This window comes from Taurulus bubalis (genome assembly GCF_910589615.1).
Source record: "Taurulus bubalis genome assembly, chromosome: 6".
NCBI lineage: Eukaryota > Metazoa > Chordata > Actinopteri > Perciformes > Cottidae > Taurulus > Taurulus bubalis.
This window is the reverse complement of record NC_136594.1, coordinates 21341030-21356823: the sequence shown is the minus strand read 5'-3', so window position 1 is coordinate 21356823 and position 15794 is coordinate 21341030. Positions and strand designations below refer to the sequence as shown.

General features: G+C 41.5%; 2 protein-coding genes across 2 annotated transcripts; both read right to left on the bottom strand.

The window, feature by feature from the left end:
- Positions 1 to 466: 466 nt before the first annotated feature.
- Positions 467 to 4984, bottom strand: polg2 (polymerase (DNA directed), gamma 2, accessory subunit; the record flags this gene model as incomplete). The annotated part of the gene is made up of 8 exons (XM_079219228.1): positions 467 to 1042; positions 1141 to 1241; positions 1419 to 1499; positions 1620 to 1757; positions 2395 to 2580; positions 3031 to 3136; positions 3876 to 3981; positions 4495 to 4984. The coding sequence occupies 8 exons, from the start codon at positions 4982 to 4984 to the stop codon at positions 877 to 879; spliced, it is 1374 nt and encodes a 457-aa protein (XP_079075354.1). The 3' UTR covers positions 467 to 876.
- Positions 4985 to 5894: 910 nt separating this feature from the next.
- Positions 5895 to 14722, bottom strand: LOC306737967 (putative ATP-dependent RNA helicase DDX5; the record flags this gene model as incomplete). The annotated part of the gene is made up of 13 exons (XM_079219791.1): positions 5895 to 6691; positions 7037 to 7258; positions 8761 to 8820; positions 8925 to 8986; positions 9153 to 9263; positions 9804 to 9976; positions 10334 to 10494; positions 10611 to 10752; positions 12410 to 12475; positions 12786 to 12919; positions 13039 to 13135; positions 13225 to 13411; positions 14682 to 14722. 13 exons carry the CDS (start codon positions 14720 to 14722, stop codon positions 6237 to 6239), a joined length of 1911 nt encoding a protein of 636 aa, XP_079075917.1. The 3' UTR covers positions 5895 to 6236.
- Positions 14723 to 15794: the final 1072 nt, after the last annotated feature.

Below are 15794 nucleotides of genomic sequence, written 5' to 3'. Positions count from 1 at the left end.
TCCATCAATTTTTTATTGAAGCATCTAAATTAACGGATGCCATTGAAATATAACAAAATCTCCAATTGGACAATATAGTACATATCACTGAGGGCAGTGATCAGCAACAGGAGGAACTCAAGAGTGATACATAAATAATAACCCCCTATTTAGCATTATACCTATGATAAACCATCTGTCTGGTGTGGCTATAGATGAATATTACTAATTAAAATCCCTGTTGAATACAGTTTATATATATATGCGGAATTTGAAGATCATGTAATACGATTGAAAGCTCATGAACAACTACAAAATGAACTTGGTGAGGTGAGACTGTTTTTTCAGGGTCAAGAAGTATCTTTGAACCTCAAGAGAAACATTGATTCACAAGTGTCACATTAATAATCAACTAATGTACGATCAGTAACAGGTAGCACAAGGACAATAACAAACTGACAAACAAAAATTGAATATTTAAGAGACACTGTATATTTGAATAAAAAGGGAGACAGAAACCTGAGCAAAACATTGATCACAATCTTTCTCCAATCATGTAAATGCCACCCTGTTCAAATTCAGACAGTGAGACATGCACTGATCTGAGACTGTAGGATGTCCTCCAGTCATACAAAATTGGGGGCACATGCACCATGGGTATGTGTCCACAAACTTTGAGCAACATGCGCACATCTTCTTCTTCACATGTCACAAAAATAGTTTACAGCAGTTTAAAAAACGAGGTACAGAATTGCCATCAATCAGCGAAATATACCTAAACACACTGAGTTCACACCGAGCCAAAAATAATTCAGGAAAAAAAGACTAATTTCCATTAAATGCTCTGTTCTGAAGAAATATTCCTCAATATTTAGTTGCCAAAACAAAAAGGTCCATTCAGATGTTGTCGGCAGCAGAAATGTATCTGGAGAGAAAGTTCTTGATCTCAGAGATGTGCTTGGTCTCTCTGACGGTCGTGTCTCTGCTGCGGACTTGAAGGAGGCCGCTCTCCAGCGTGTTCTCACCGATCACCACAGTGAACAGCACTCCCATCTCGTCATACCTACAATGCATCGACACACACGTCAGTCCACACAGCGAGAGGGGATTTGCTCCTAATGAGGAACTTTGCTTCCATTGCAACACTGAACTGCACTTTACTTTGCGTTCAGCTGCTCCATTGACGTTGGCAGAGTTTCCAGATACCCAGGCCACGCAGAGATCTTAGCCTCCATGAACTCCTGCAGCAGCCCTTCACAAACCTACAAAATAATCAAACTCTTTAATCTACTTTCACTACCGCCTAAACAGCTGATCCTATCGCAGTCACTTGAAATATCGTTTTCAACACAGCACATTTTTAGATAAATATTCATTTAATCAAGATTTAAAAAATGTATTAATCATTGATGTGTTCTCTCAACCGATGCGTTTCTTACCTGCCTCAGCTCCATAGTGGCTCCTCTGCCAATGTCTAAAGCCACTTTTACCGGAGCCAACACTGGGTGCAGCTTCAGGACCTGAAATCAAACAGCGAACCAAAACTAGTGACAGAGGATCCCATCACAACAGAGAGGGCAAGTGTCCAGTGAGACCGTGGAAAACAGTACATCGGCATTTTTTAACAAATGGGTCATCACCTTTCTCCTCAGCAGCTTCTGCTTGTTGTCTTCTCTCTTGAGCTGCTGGAGTGAGTTGGACAGAAAGGCCATCACACCGCGGTCCATGTTCCCGGTTACCGAGACGACGTGAGGAACCGACTTACGACCATCTCGGCACTGAAAATGCGTTTAGAAACTGCATGTGATCCCCAGGAAGAACGGCAACAATAGAAGCAAAAAGGCGTTTTGAAACATGCCGGAAAGTGTTGGTGTAGCCGAGAGGCACAACTCGTCATTCATTTCATCATTTACACCTGTGCTTTTCCTGACGCGACAAAATGTCCTATGAGGGAAATTTCAAATTTCATTGCGAGGGCCACATCATTTGGGTAACTGGTTTTGCTGACTGCTAGTTTAGACCAACAAGACAAGAATCAGAAAAACTACACTGTCCATCACAAGGAGATGAAAGGTCTTTGACCTGGCTCACAATGTGGTAAAACAAAACAGTAAATGAAGCTAAAAATAGTTTAACTGGATCCTAAACACTGTTTGTCTATATAGTATATAGTTAAATATCACCAAATTAACCCACAGTAACTAAAATCCTCCCAATCTTCTGGCCAGGAAATATTAAACCAATACTTACAGACATTTCTCTGGCGGTATCTCTACGATGCAGTCGAGCCCGATTGGTAGATTAATGTTGCAAAACTGCAATGCTTCTACACCTCCTATATGACTTTTGGCAATGGCAGCCTGGCGGGTAAAACACTGAATGCAGACACAGAGAGAAAAAAAAAGACTGACTGACCTGCAGTTTGGAACGAACTCCTTTGTGTGTCTGCAGCAGCTCGGTTTGTCCTCTGCTCCACAGCGTCTCCAGGGGCTCCGGTCCCCACGGGAAGCTGTAGACGATCCTCACACCGCGAGATGCCGGCCCCTCGAGTTCCTCCACTGGGACGTCACTGCTGCTGAAGTTGGACGGCGACAGGGCAAACTGGAACGACACGGGTTGGCCTGATTTCATGTAACTGAAATTATCTTGACGTAGTAACAATTTAAAGATACACTCCTTGACTTCTACCTAAATCTCCTCCTATCTTGATGTTGATTTTTGAAACTCAAGTGTTACATTTCCAAACATCAGTCTCTCTCTCTCTTGGGAGAAATGCTGTGCTTGGGCCCCCCATGGCAATCAGGGAGTGTATCTTTAAGTAAACAAATAAGTATCAATGGTGCTAGCGATGCACAATACGGGCAAATGTACTGCGAAACCACCGCGTGGTGATAAATATATTGTAATCCAAGCAAAACCTGCAAAACACAAGAATCTCTTCTACATACAGTTTTCAACAAGTGAAAGGTGTGTGTATCAGAGTAATGATAGACATCTGTTCAGCATACGTTTAGTGCTGTGAAATACTTTCTCTTATTTAACGATACTCACTTTCCTCCACCACTTCAGTCTCTGTCGCGCCCAGTGATCCAGCCAATGAGAAGAGGTACGAGGAGAGCAGAACCACACCAGAGATGTCTGGGTGACCTCAGCTGGGCTGGCAGAACAATTACATTAGTTACAGTAGCACCAGACACATAAAAAAAAAATTGTAATACAATTTACTGTATTCAAATAGCACTATGTTGTTATGAAATACAGGGATGCTATTTTTCTTAAAGCACAACTATCTATTATCAGAAAAGTAGGGGCAGCTCGCCCTCTAGTGGTTAAATTACAAACAGTGTAAAACAACATAAATGCAAACAGTTATTGACATAAATCATATCCATAACAACTGAAGATCACAAGGACTTGTTTGGCTGACTGTAGGCTTTGTGCTGCCGTCCAATCCACAGCAGAGTGAAAGGGTTTTGTTTACCAAGTGCGAGGAGTTTTAGCTGTATACTTCACTGTCCCTGGATTATTTTATAGGGTTATCGTTTTTGACACAGAATATTGACACATGATACTGCAACGTTCATATTAATTAAGCTTTTAATAGGATAAGCAGTCAGTGAGTTGGGCATATTGCTAGCTGGTCAGAGGAGTGGGTTGAATCTTTTTTAAGTATTTTGCCAGTGAAGACACTGATTACTTGATTACTATGGCCAAGTACATGTCTTCAAATAACACACATTAACATGAAAACATTAAGCAACATTGAGTACGACGGAGCAAAAATATTTTTGCACGAGTACCATAGTTTCATATGGAGAACCTGTATCGAGAGAATACACTTTTTCACAAGTATGTGTCTACACATGCGGACGGACAGACAGTAGATGACGCCTCACCAACCAGAGCCATCTGAGGGCTGGAAACACAGACCAGACTCAGCCAGGCCAAAGGGTAGCTTCCTGTTCACCAGCTCCAACGAGGGGACACATTGCTCCAACGCACCTGAGAACAAACGAGACTTCATAGCTGTTCATTTTGCATACGATTAATTCTAATTTTGTACTCCCAACATAGGAGGTAATTAAGTAAAAACATTGTTTGATTTAACCGTAGTTGTTACAAGTTGAGGATATGCGTCATCAGCCATGATCCAAAGAGTGATGCACTATCCTTTTGCCCCCATTTGGTTCTACGCAGTGGATATAGACTGATATTATCTAAGATGATGATGATTATAAATCTCAGTACAAAGAAATTCTTAACCTTAACCAATATGACCTTTAACTTAAATATAATATTTGATAGGTGGTGATTGAACTAGGATACACTCAGCTAACGCCAAGAAAGTCCCTTAAAACTACCGGTTATTCATCATTTTAGTGTACCAAGGGTGGTATATATATATATATATATATATATATATATATATAAAAATCCTCATACAGTATGGTGCAACTACTTTCACCAATATCATAACACACAAACAGCAAGTTTCTGGGTAAGGCAGCCCTCTACCTTGTAGAAAGTTAGTCCTCGGAGAGGGGGCACTCTGGATGAGCGCCTGCACCTGCTGGACGAGCTGCTCCCTGCTCAGTTCCGGCTGGTCCAGTATGCGTTGTAGGGAGTCAGACTCAACCATCCTCAGTTGTCCACCTGTTGCTGCGTCCTGGCTGCTGCTCAGAGTGTTTATCCCAAACACCTGAGCCGTGGACCTGGTCACAGAGTGCCACCACTGCTCCAGCAGGTTTCTCCTCAGCTCCGAGCCCAGCGGCCCATAGACGCAGCTCGCGCCACATTGAAACCGCTCGGTGTTGGTCTGCCCAGGCGAGACGTAGTGTCTGTCCACGCAGAGCCGCAGCAACTCGCCGGCCTGGTCCAGCTCCCCAGCTGACGATGCGCTGCAGGCTCTCCTGGAAAGCTGCAGAGCCGGTGCTGCTCTGCACGCTGCGGCGTTTAATGTGCATTGGCGCCTCTGCAGGACGTTTCTGACGCAGTAAGATAACATGGCGAGAAGCTCGAGAGAAGAAAATCCAAAGTGAAGTGAGGACTCCTCATTAATAAAGTCCAGGTAAAGCCTAAATGTTAACTGAAATAAACCATTAACACCAACGCGTTAGCTAGCAAGGGCTTAATCGAGCAAATAATCTTGCTTGAAGCATAAATAGAGAGGTAACCGCTTCTGTTGAGCACAGAATTACAAGCGGAGTGAGAGGTGACTTCATCATGTGCCTGTTGAGCGTTGATAGCATGACAGCTAGCTCTAGCTCTCCTAGCTAACGGTATTCATGTTACATGGCTACCTCCCGGAAACGCTCGAGCATATCGGAACATTTAAAACAGAAGCACTCCACGAACTACGTTTGTCACAACTAATAATGTTCAATGATGATGGCCGGTGGACAACATTTGAAATCATAGGAGTTACATGTGATATATGCCCCGGAAGTGATATCTTTACATCCGGGTTACATGCTCTTCGGTCAGGTCGTTCTGAAATGACCATACTTAAATACAATCAGTGTAATTTTGGTGTCTTGTTTACGTAAAAAAGAAAAAACATTTTAACAGTTTTTCAAGATATTTTAGTACTCATTTAAAAATAGAGTTCAAATAAAACTTAAACCAATGGGTAGTTTAATTAAGGACATGACTTCAGTGTCCTACATTGTAACTGCAGCCCGAAAGTGGTAATCTTTCTATTTTATGATGCTCAACAATGTGCCTTGTTTAAATTGCTGTGCAGCATTGTTTCTTATAAGTCTGCTCAATATTGTTATATTAATGCAAAGTGCAATTTTCTTTCATCATCCTCTCTGTGTAACCTCCAAGGTGACATCAAAAACTGGTTCAGGCCTTTGGCTTATCAATGAGGCATAACTGATACTGCCATGTTCACACAACACACAACACACAGGTCCAATTTTCTTATTTTTATTTATAAGGGTCTCACGCACCCTTTTTTTTTATGATTCATAACATCACTTTAAAACATACCACGAACTGAAAACACTTCATTACCTAGTAAAAATAAATTACTGAGGAATGTAACCCAAAAAACAGTCAAGGAAAAAGTGCGGCAATCATAATTGCACTAGGAGACGTGTCTATGACTCTATGCTCTGGGTTTACTGAATAATTCCAAACCCGCTGTAAGCAAAACAAAGTTAAACAGTACAAAGAATAATAATAATCATATTGTAAGATTTCAAGACTAAACCCAAATCATGTTGGTTCCATATATTGTGCGTGTATCATATCTACTGTGGGAAGGGTGGTGGCATAGGGTAGGGCACCATTGGAGGTGGAGGTGGCGGCTGTTGGACCTGTGGTGGTGGTGGCTGAGAGTTGAATGGGAATGGTTGGTGGTTCATGCCATTCTGACCAGCCCTCTGCATGGCCCCAAACTGAGGGGCCCCCTGGAAGCTTTGGTTACCAAAAGCACCCACCTGATTTGCCTGAGCACCAAAATTACCCTGTCCATTGCCGCTAAAATTGTTGTTGCCATAGCTACCACTAGAGTTACCACTGTTACCTCCATAGCTGCCACCATTTTGAGCCTTATTGCCACCAAAGGCACTCTTCGGCCCATTGCCAAACCCTCTATCACCGTCCCTGTCCCTGTAGCTACTACCGCCAAAGTTGCTCCTCCCACCCCCAGAATACCTATCCCGACGATCATCCTTGAAGCCACCTCTTCCACCCCTACCACGACCTGCATGAGATGAAGACAGGACAGTGAGAGAAGGGGAAACAATTAGGTAAATATAATAATAATAATAATAATAATAATAATAATAATAATAATAATAATAAGTGCATGTCTAAAAACATTCTTTTGAGAAGATGACAAGTCAAAGATTATATAATTTTGTTTAAATCATCTAGGATATAAATTCCTATTAAAGCAGCATACAAAATGAATCCATGACATAAATAGACAAATAAATCAGCCGGGGGCTTGTTCATAGACTTAAGTCCAAGTATCATGACTATTAAAAGCTATACTGCTTCTTCCTTAAAAAAAACATTATTAGTGTAAACAAGTATCAGATGTTACCTCCTCTGTCCTCTGACATCTGGATCAGCTTGGGGTTAATGGCCTGATTGGCCTCGCGAAGCACAGCGATCAGGTCACTGGCTTGTTTCATATTGTTGGGGGTGAAGAAGGTGTAGGCTGTGCCCGTTTTTTGACTTCGGGCTGTGCGTCCAATGCGATGGATATAATCCTCGGAGGAGTTAGGGTAGTCATAATTGATGACAAATTTCACATCCTCCACATCTGTGAAAGTGTTGCAGTGTGGCAAAACAAAACATGGAGGCCACACAGGATTTTGCACACCACAACAGCCAGATCAAAGGGGAAAGTTAGCAACTGTGGAGGCTGGGGAGAAGAAAATGGTCATTAGGCTGTGGAGGAAAATGTGTTAAAACAACATAAGATTGTGTATACATCTACTCCATGGGAATACTACTGTGGGAAGAGAGAAACAATGCACACTCCAATTGCTTACCATAATCAAAAAGATCCAAACGACATTCACTCTCCCTTTTGTTAACCAAGGGAGAAAGAAAAAATGGATTTCAATCTTACCATAAAGGAGTATGCATTCACTAGTCCTTTCCCAATGCAGCGAAATCCCCCACAAATTGTCAAGTGACATCCAGGAGCTTCTACGCAGTTGGGCCACGATATGCACTGGGGCCTCCTCATGTGCCAATATAGGACCATTCAGGGGTCCATTTTTCCCAGTATACTCTCAAAAGAAGCTTGATATTAAGGCCGCACTGCACGTCTTGCCAAGACAAAATAGACCAAGTGCTAATTTGAACAGGGGCCCCTTCCAAAAAAAAAAAAAAAAAAAAAAAAAAAGTTAAAAAAAAAAAAAGTTAAAAATGTAAAAGGCCCAAGACATGAACCCTGTGGGACCCCTCACCGAGCACGGAACAATTCCCCCCCAACCACTTCATCAGTCTCATCAAGGCAAGATCTTCCAAGAAGCCAGTGTTCACTTGAGAAAATGTCTCTCGTTGGCAGGTCTCGACATGACTTTAAAACGCAGGCGAGGGAGGAACTTTGGTTTGAGTTGTCTCACTCTCTTTCTCCTCTCACTAGATGTTCCCACTACCCCCTAAACACATGTGCCAGGTCTCATCAATTTTCAGAGACAAATAAAAGATTTCAAACTGCTCTCTCCATTTCAAGAAATCCAGCACTTTGAAGGGAGAAGAAAACAACTGAAAGCTTAGACAGGCTCTCAAGCACCCATCGTATGTGATACAAGCGCCGAAGGGTAACAATTGTTCCAAATCTCAAACAAGTGACTTGCAATACAGCGCTCTCTATCACAACAGCATGCAAGGCAAAAGTCACAACATCAAGCATATCTTTTTTTCTTTTCTTTTACGTTTGAGTTGGAAACAGCTGGATGGCGTTTGTCAGGTGAAATCCATGGACAGAGGACAGATGTGTGTGTATTTCACCAACATATCAGAGACAAAGGCTTAGCCACACAGCCTTTTGAAGATCACTGGCACACAAGAGCTTTCACCTCTCTAGGCCCACTGGGTGGCAAGCCAGTTGAGCACTTCCAATATGTCATCCATCTCCCTCTCGAGGCCTGGGACTGTCATGCCTAGCGCCTGCCACAAAGACTCCACCTTAAGGTGAGAAAAACTCAGAAAAATGCATAGAAAAGTTAAAGAAAGCAAACCACTTTCTTTAAAGTAAGTGTAATACTGATAACAAAAAAATAATGTGGTGATACTCAATGGCATACTGACCCAAGCCACGCGAGGCCACATCTGTAGCGATGAGGATTGGAGCTTTGCCATATCTGAACTCTGAAGGGAGATGGACAGTATTTCATTCAATTACAGAGCAGCCTGTAAGGCGGATGTTTAAATCTTTTAAATTGTAACTTGCGATGTGATTTATCAAATCTAACCATTAAGGACCCAGTCCCTCTCCTGCTGGCTCTTGTCTCCATGAATTCCCATTGCTGGCCACCTGTGACAGTCAGATTGAACATTAAATACTAATGCAACAAGTAGGAGCAATGAGGGGGAAACAGTTATCATTTAGCGTAGCCTCAATTTTAATTTGTTATTATTTAGAGGTAAAGATAAGGAAAAGAGACATTATTTAAAAAGGGGAAGAAACAGGAGATCCTCACCCATCTCGTCTCATCCTCCTGGTCAGCTCATCACAACGCCTTTTGGTCTCCACAAAAATAATGGTCTTGTTCTCCTTTTCACTCATTATCTCCTCCAGCAAACGGATCAGTCTAACAGAGAAGAGGCAAAGAGGAAGATGAGACCAAACTTAGTTTACAAAATGTAAAATTGTCGAGGCAAAAATAGTCCGTCACTGCAAAAGACTTTCAGGGTTCCACGTTAATTATATTTTTCAGATATCTACTTGCACTAAGTAAATTTGACTTGCCCCTGTAGAGATTGCTATATTTATTTACAGGTATCAAATAACAAACAAATGTTGTATTGTTATTTAAGGAAATTAATCAGAACACTCCTTAGCTCCCTCCATCATCAGCTACGGAAAAGATGATGCGTTTAATGATTTTTTAGTTGCTGGATTTACAAGCCACACGTGGCATTTTAGTTGTCCGAGGCAATCATACAGTCTTTAATGTTGAGGTTTGTGTTTCTACTGATGCAAGTAGTCATTCACCGTTTTGAAATGAAATACACAATCTGTTCTTTAACTACTTGAATATTCAAACAAGTTTTGACTGATAAAAAGTTTCTGCCCCATCACATCAGTTGACTGGCTGATGCTAATAAAGAGGTATGACTCATCTACTCACTTGTCCTCCTTCTCCATGTCATTGCAAACGTCAACTATCTGCAGGATGTTGTGGTTGGCACTGAGCTGCAGCGCACCAATGTTGATCTGGACGTAGTCCTTCAGGAAGTCCTCAGCCAGCTGGCGAACTTCCTTAGGCCAGGTGGCGCTCCACATCAGGGTCTGACGGTCTGGCTGGTAAGGACGAAAAGGAGGACTTCAACCCTATTTTGTAGCTTCAAAGTAAATGTAACCTTCACGTTTAATTGTGAACATGTTTAATGATGTACCGGTCTAATATCTAGTATCGGTCAATCTGGGTGAGTTCTAAAGGATGAGTATTGATCACAGGTTGTTTGGTCAACTTGTATGAATTAAATTCCTCTCCCTGGAGAATTTTGTCTTTATATTATTTGGGTACTGGGCAAATATTTCTCATAAACATAACATCCTGTTAGTAGTCAGGTTTGTGACCTGATAATTTACTTTACTCTGATTGCCTCAAAGATAATGCCAATGGTGTGCCGAGTGAAAGAAAATAACATAACGTACCCGAATCTGTTCCACTATCTTGCGGATCTGAGGTTCGAATCCCATGTCCAGCATGCGGTCTGCTTCATCCAGCACCAGATAGGTGCAACGACGCAAATTGGTCTTACTACACTCGAGGAAGTCAATGAGACGACCTGGGGTAGCAATGCAAATCTCAACACCTAAAAAACGGGAAAGCATCGTATTATATATTTAACTTTGAAATCAGATCCCTAATGGCAAAGTTGAATGAATTGAGTAATATATTTAAATAGTGAGACGAACAAAGTAAGCACACCTCTCTCAAGGTCCCTGATTTGGGGTCCTTTTGGGGCACCGCCGTAGATGCATGTGCTCTTAAGACGGGAAGCCCTGCCATATTCAGCAGCCACTTGTTGCACCTGCTGAGCCAGCTCACGGGTAGGCGCCAGCACCAAGCACTAAAGAAAGATGGGTACAAATGACCAAAACCATTATTATTTCTGTATTGCATCCTTAACCTCTTAACATTCCTGTAAAATTTGACGAAAAACGCCTATCCAGGTATACCCAAAGTAAATTGCAAGCTGTACTTGAACTATTTGGAGTAAATGCATGGTCTTGGTCTCTTTTGAAAGGTAACAATCTGAAGCTTTTTTCCCTCAATAGTCAGAATCACTTTAAGTGCTGCTGACACTGAGTTAAATGAGTTTGAACACACTAAAGTATAAGGTTTTTATTTCCGTCTGAACATTTCTTTGTAAATAGATGCCTGTAGATGACTATAAATGGGACTTATGGACTGGAAAACACAATTGGACCATAGCCTGAAGCCTATTATAGTCTAAGTAAAAAGTTGATAACAATATCACAGAAAATGAATATTTTACACATGTTTTTCTAATGAAATGTCTAGGCGTTTTTTCATTTTGAGACTGAAAATATTCCTGATATATATACTACATACCTATTAAATAGTCTTGCAAACTTATATAGGTACTATTCATATATACTACCAGTATTGCTGACACAGAGAAAATGAAGTATAAATGCATTTTTATGCTAATTTACACTTAAGACTGAAGCTCTACAGCAGCTGTCTCTTCTCATCAAATTAAAGGCTGTTGGGATTATTTGCCCCCCCTCTTCCCGCCTATCTTTGTTTAGGCAATTTCATTGGCTGTCCGAAACGCCTGTCATCTGACCTGTACGACGCGACAGACGTGAGCCACGTAAGAAAATAGAGGCTGAGCCTAAACTTCAACGTAGCTTCTGGTTGGGTAATGTAGCTTGTCAGTCAGGACATGAAGCTCCTATTGGTTCAAGTGGGGTCTCATTGGAAACGTTAGATTTCGGCGGACATTTTGATAGCAAGTTTGTAGCTGTGCTCCCATGCAAACATAACTTTCTGCTAAAAACAACACTACTTTCGGTCATAACTTTCAGCTGCAATGGAATTATGCAACGCCAGTTGGTGGATATTTATGGATGTAATCACGTGTTTTGGACTAAATCTTTTATGGGATTTATTTTTATTGGACCTTTACGACGTAACAACGCCGTTTTTGTTGGAATGTTATGGATTTATGGATCAATATGAGGCGTCATCGGTGAGTTGTCTTGATTTTCAAATCGCTTGTTTGTTTGTTGTTGTCTGACAAAAGTATTGATTGTAGCTGCTGTGGTGGTCTGATCTTGAAACGGAGTGGACAGCTGGAATCACAAGAATCGTAGGTTTCCAGAAACATATGGCACTCGTACCGAACTATAAATAGATGTACAGTGTACAACGGAATGTACAACGAAATGTACAGTGTATAGTTGAAATGTGCGCCCGCGCGACAGCAGAACGTTAAGAGGTTAACATTAAATAAATTGATTTAATATGTAAGACTCATACATATTGGGCAACTACTTTTGTGTTTGTTCATTCTGGCAAAAGGTCGATCAATATGATATGAAGCCTGGGCATCATCTGGGCCTCTAGTTGTAATATTGTGACAGCTTAAACGTTATTTCCTGTTCCTCCAAATTAGTAATAAAAAAAAAGGACTGTCAATAGTATCCTGTGCTAATAGGATACTACACATTCGGACAAATCATTTCAAATGTACTTACAATAGGTCCATCTCCGTGCTCCAAGAATTGCTGATGTTGGATGTGCACAATTGCAGGCAGAAGGTACTAAAGAAAAAAAAGAAAAAGGACTGAGTTTAAATATACGTACCAGCTGCCTAATAATCAAACTAATTAACTTTAACTTCCACAACATAGCAGGATTTATTTCTTCCCTCAGCTGATGAGTGTTAACATTGTTTCAAGTTGCAAATAGTCTCAAATGTCTCAAATGCCAATTGAAACTGCTCTCTAATGGGTCTAAGCATTTGGCAAAAGTGTTACGTTTTATTTACCGAAAGGTGACAACAAATTAATCTCATATGGGTGCTGGGTAGAAATGGTCTGAAAAATCATGATTATAAAGCACTTCACTTACCGCAAGGGTTTTCCCAGAACCAGTTTGAGCGATGCCGACCATGTCTTTGCCACTCAGGGCAACAGGCCACCCCTGAGACTGAATGGGAGTTGGATCAATCCAGTTCTGTTTGCCTATAACTTCCATGACGTAGGCTGCAAAAGTAAGATGACGCAAGTTAAAACGGTTCAACTCAAAAACTTGTCAATGACACAGATGATAGGTCAAGCAATATTGGGTGTATTTGTGCGGTGGAGCATTCATCTCTACTTACTTGGGAATGAAGCTTCGTGGAATTTTATAATTGGTTTGGGGCAATCTCTGCCTTTGACGGTAACTTCTTTGCTTCTTCGGTACAGTTCAATCTCTTGCTGGAATTGAAGAACAGTCAATACACAGCTCACAAGACCACATGAATTAAAACCAATTAAAAAGAGAAACAACGAGAAGTAAATCTTACAAGTGGTCTGTGAGTGGAATCTGCATGTTCCTGGTAGAAGTTCTTTTGAAACTTTGGAAGCTCTTCAAGGTTCCAGTGCTTCTTTCGCAGCCTCTCACCCGGGTTGCCAAACTTTCCTGGAGGAGGTCCGCTCCTATTACCTCCGCCACCGCCGCCGCCACCAAAACGAGGAGGTCCTCCACCATACCTTGTGTATAAGAGCAGGACACACGAGAAAATAAAGCACGGTCCGACATGGTGCTTACCCTTGTGTTGTCTTGGGGTCAAAATGACCCATCAACACACATACATATACACTCGTACACGGGTCATTTTGACCCCAAGACAACACAAGGGTTAAAGAGGGCAACTCTACAGGATTCTCACATAAGTCGTATTACTAGTTCTGGTTACTACACAGCCTATGAAAACAGTCGTTGAGTTAAAAAACAACCAGAGGATCCCTATGCATCATCAGAATCACCTCAGCGTGTCCTTTGATGTTGGTATGGTTTGAAAGACAAGATGAGGATGTTGCTTAATAGGTAGCATAGGGTTTGGTGTTTATAGTAGGGATATTTTATTAATCTGCCTCTTGTCAGACCTCCAAATTTATGGAAAAGCAATACTAAATCACCAGACTGTCCCTTTAACACAGGAAATATACAGACATTTTCCTCTGTACACAAAATAGATAGGGGCTTTCAATTAGTAAACAGCTTAAGGACAGTGTAATAACCATATGTGTAGGAGGGCACAATCCTCCAAACAGACAAATAGTTCATACTTAAGAGGCAACAATGTAACAATTTGCTTTTCAAACGACCATCTCTGGTGTTTTTCCACAACAACAGTTGCTCAATAGTTTGCTACAAAGTGTTTAATATAGTTAGGCAAATCCAACCCTGCACACAGTGCCACATTTATTTAACTGTATGCACTTGAATATTGCCGTATTCATACGTTAACACTCACCAGTAAGTAGAGCTAATAATAAAGTGTAATATTACTGAATGGAGACAGATTTAACGTGATATGCGATCAAAGGAGAACATTACGCGGCTCAGCTTTACCTCCTGCAGGAAGCATTGCAGGGGTATGAGAACACGACTCGTTAACATGAAATTGGTCATCAAAACCCTTGGTCTCAATGTGCCTCCGTCTCAGAGACTGCGTCACCAACCAGGCTGCTGCGGGCTCGCGAGCTGCTGCTCGCGGACACAGAGCTGTCAGGAGCTGCCATTTTACCTCCAACAGGCAACAGAGCACCACAGCAAACAGTCATATAGAAACAGTGCGTCTCTTGTTTTTAAATCATACACGAGTGCAGCTAAATAACGAGTAGTGGCGAAACAAACCGACGTAACGAGACTCCGGTGTTGTTGTGAGACCCCGGCCATGACAGCGGTGTCGCTCAGCTGCTCGTCGGCTCACGTCAACTGTCAACGAGAAGCAACCCGGGCTGACCCTTGACTCACCCTCTATCTCTGCCACGATCTCGGTCTGAAAAGCCAGGCATTGTGCAGCAGACTGATGTGTTAGAAGCAGACGTTGTTGAAATCCCTGTACCCGGTCAACACACGGAAAATTAATCCAAAAGCTAGAGTCGGCACGGGCAAAACAAAAAGAAAATGCCGGCAGACAGAAATCTGTCTGGAGGGACGGATGTGAGGTCAGACAGGGCGGATCACATTGTATCAATGCGCGTCACACAGTCGCACACCCGCGGTACTACTTTGTGTCCGCACACCAGGGACGTTATTCGGTCGTGGAAGAGGGTGGTATATCCTGAAATAATGTGAGAAATAAATCATACTGAGCTTGCAATAGTTGCGATGTTTTAGATGTGTACGTTTTGTGTTTTATTTATCGAAGTCATATACAATTTGTGAGCAGAAAGGGATATTTAATCTTAGTTCATCTTTCATCCAGGTCCATGTTCCAAATATGAGTTGTTTTTTTAAAATCATGGGTGAAGAAGGAGAACCAGAGGGCTTCAATTACATTGTCAGGTTGACACTGATATAGATGACTTACCATTTCATATTTCTTAACCTTTTTACCTGTTTGTCAGATTTGGCTGCCACACAATGTTCCTTTTAACACAATCTTTGAAAGAGAAATGTGCTAATGCAACACAATTAGAACAGTAACAGAATGTGGAAACTGGTTGTATTCAGTAAATGTAATCATGTTTGAGATCCTCTTAAAACAGAACACATCTAAGTAGTCTGGCCATTCAGCTGGTCCTCTTTTATTTGACAAATGGTATTTTTCTTGTGTAATACCACAAAAGCACCGTGACTAAATTTAAAACACATATCCTGAGGAAACACGTTGATAGTGAGTCATGTAGAGGCAAACATTTGGTACTAAATCTGCAGCACATATTACCTCCTGTACATCTGGTAGAGAAACCCTACAATAGCAGGCATTTATAACAGAAAATGTTGTGTTCACAGTGTTAGAGAAATGAAAATGTTCTTAATGGTTGCTTTTGAATCTTTAAGCTTCACTTAAGACTCTTAACAATGACCCATTATGATCTGGTTTGTGCTTTATAATACAGCATCCTTTCAGCCTTGCACATG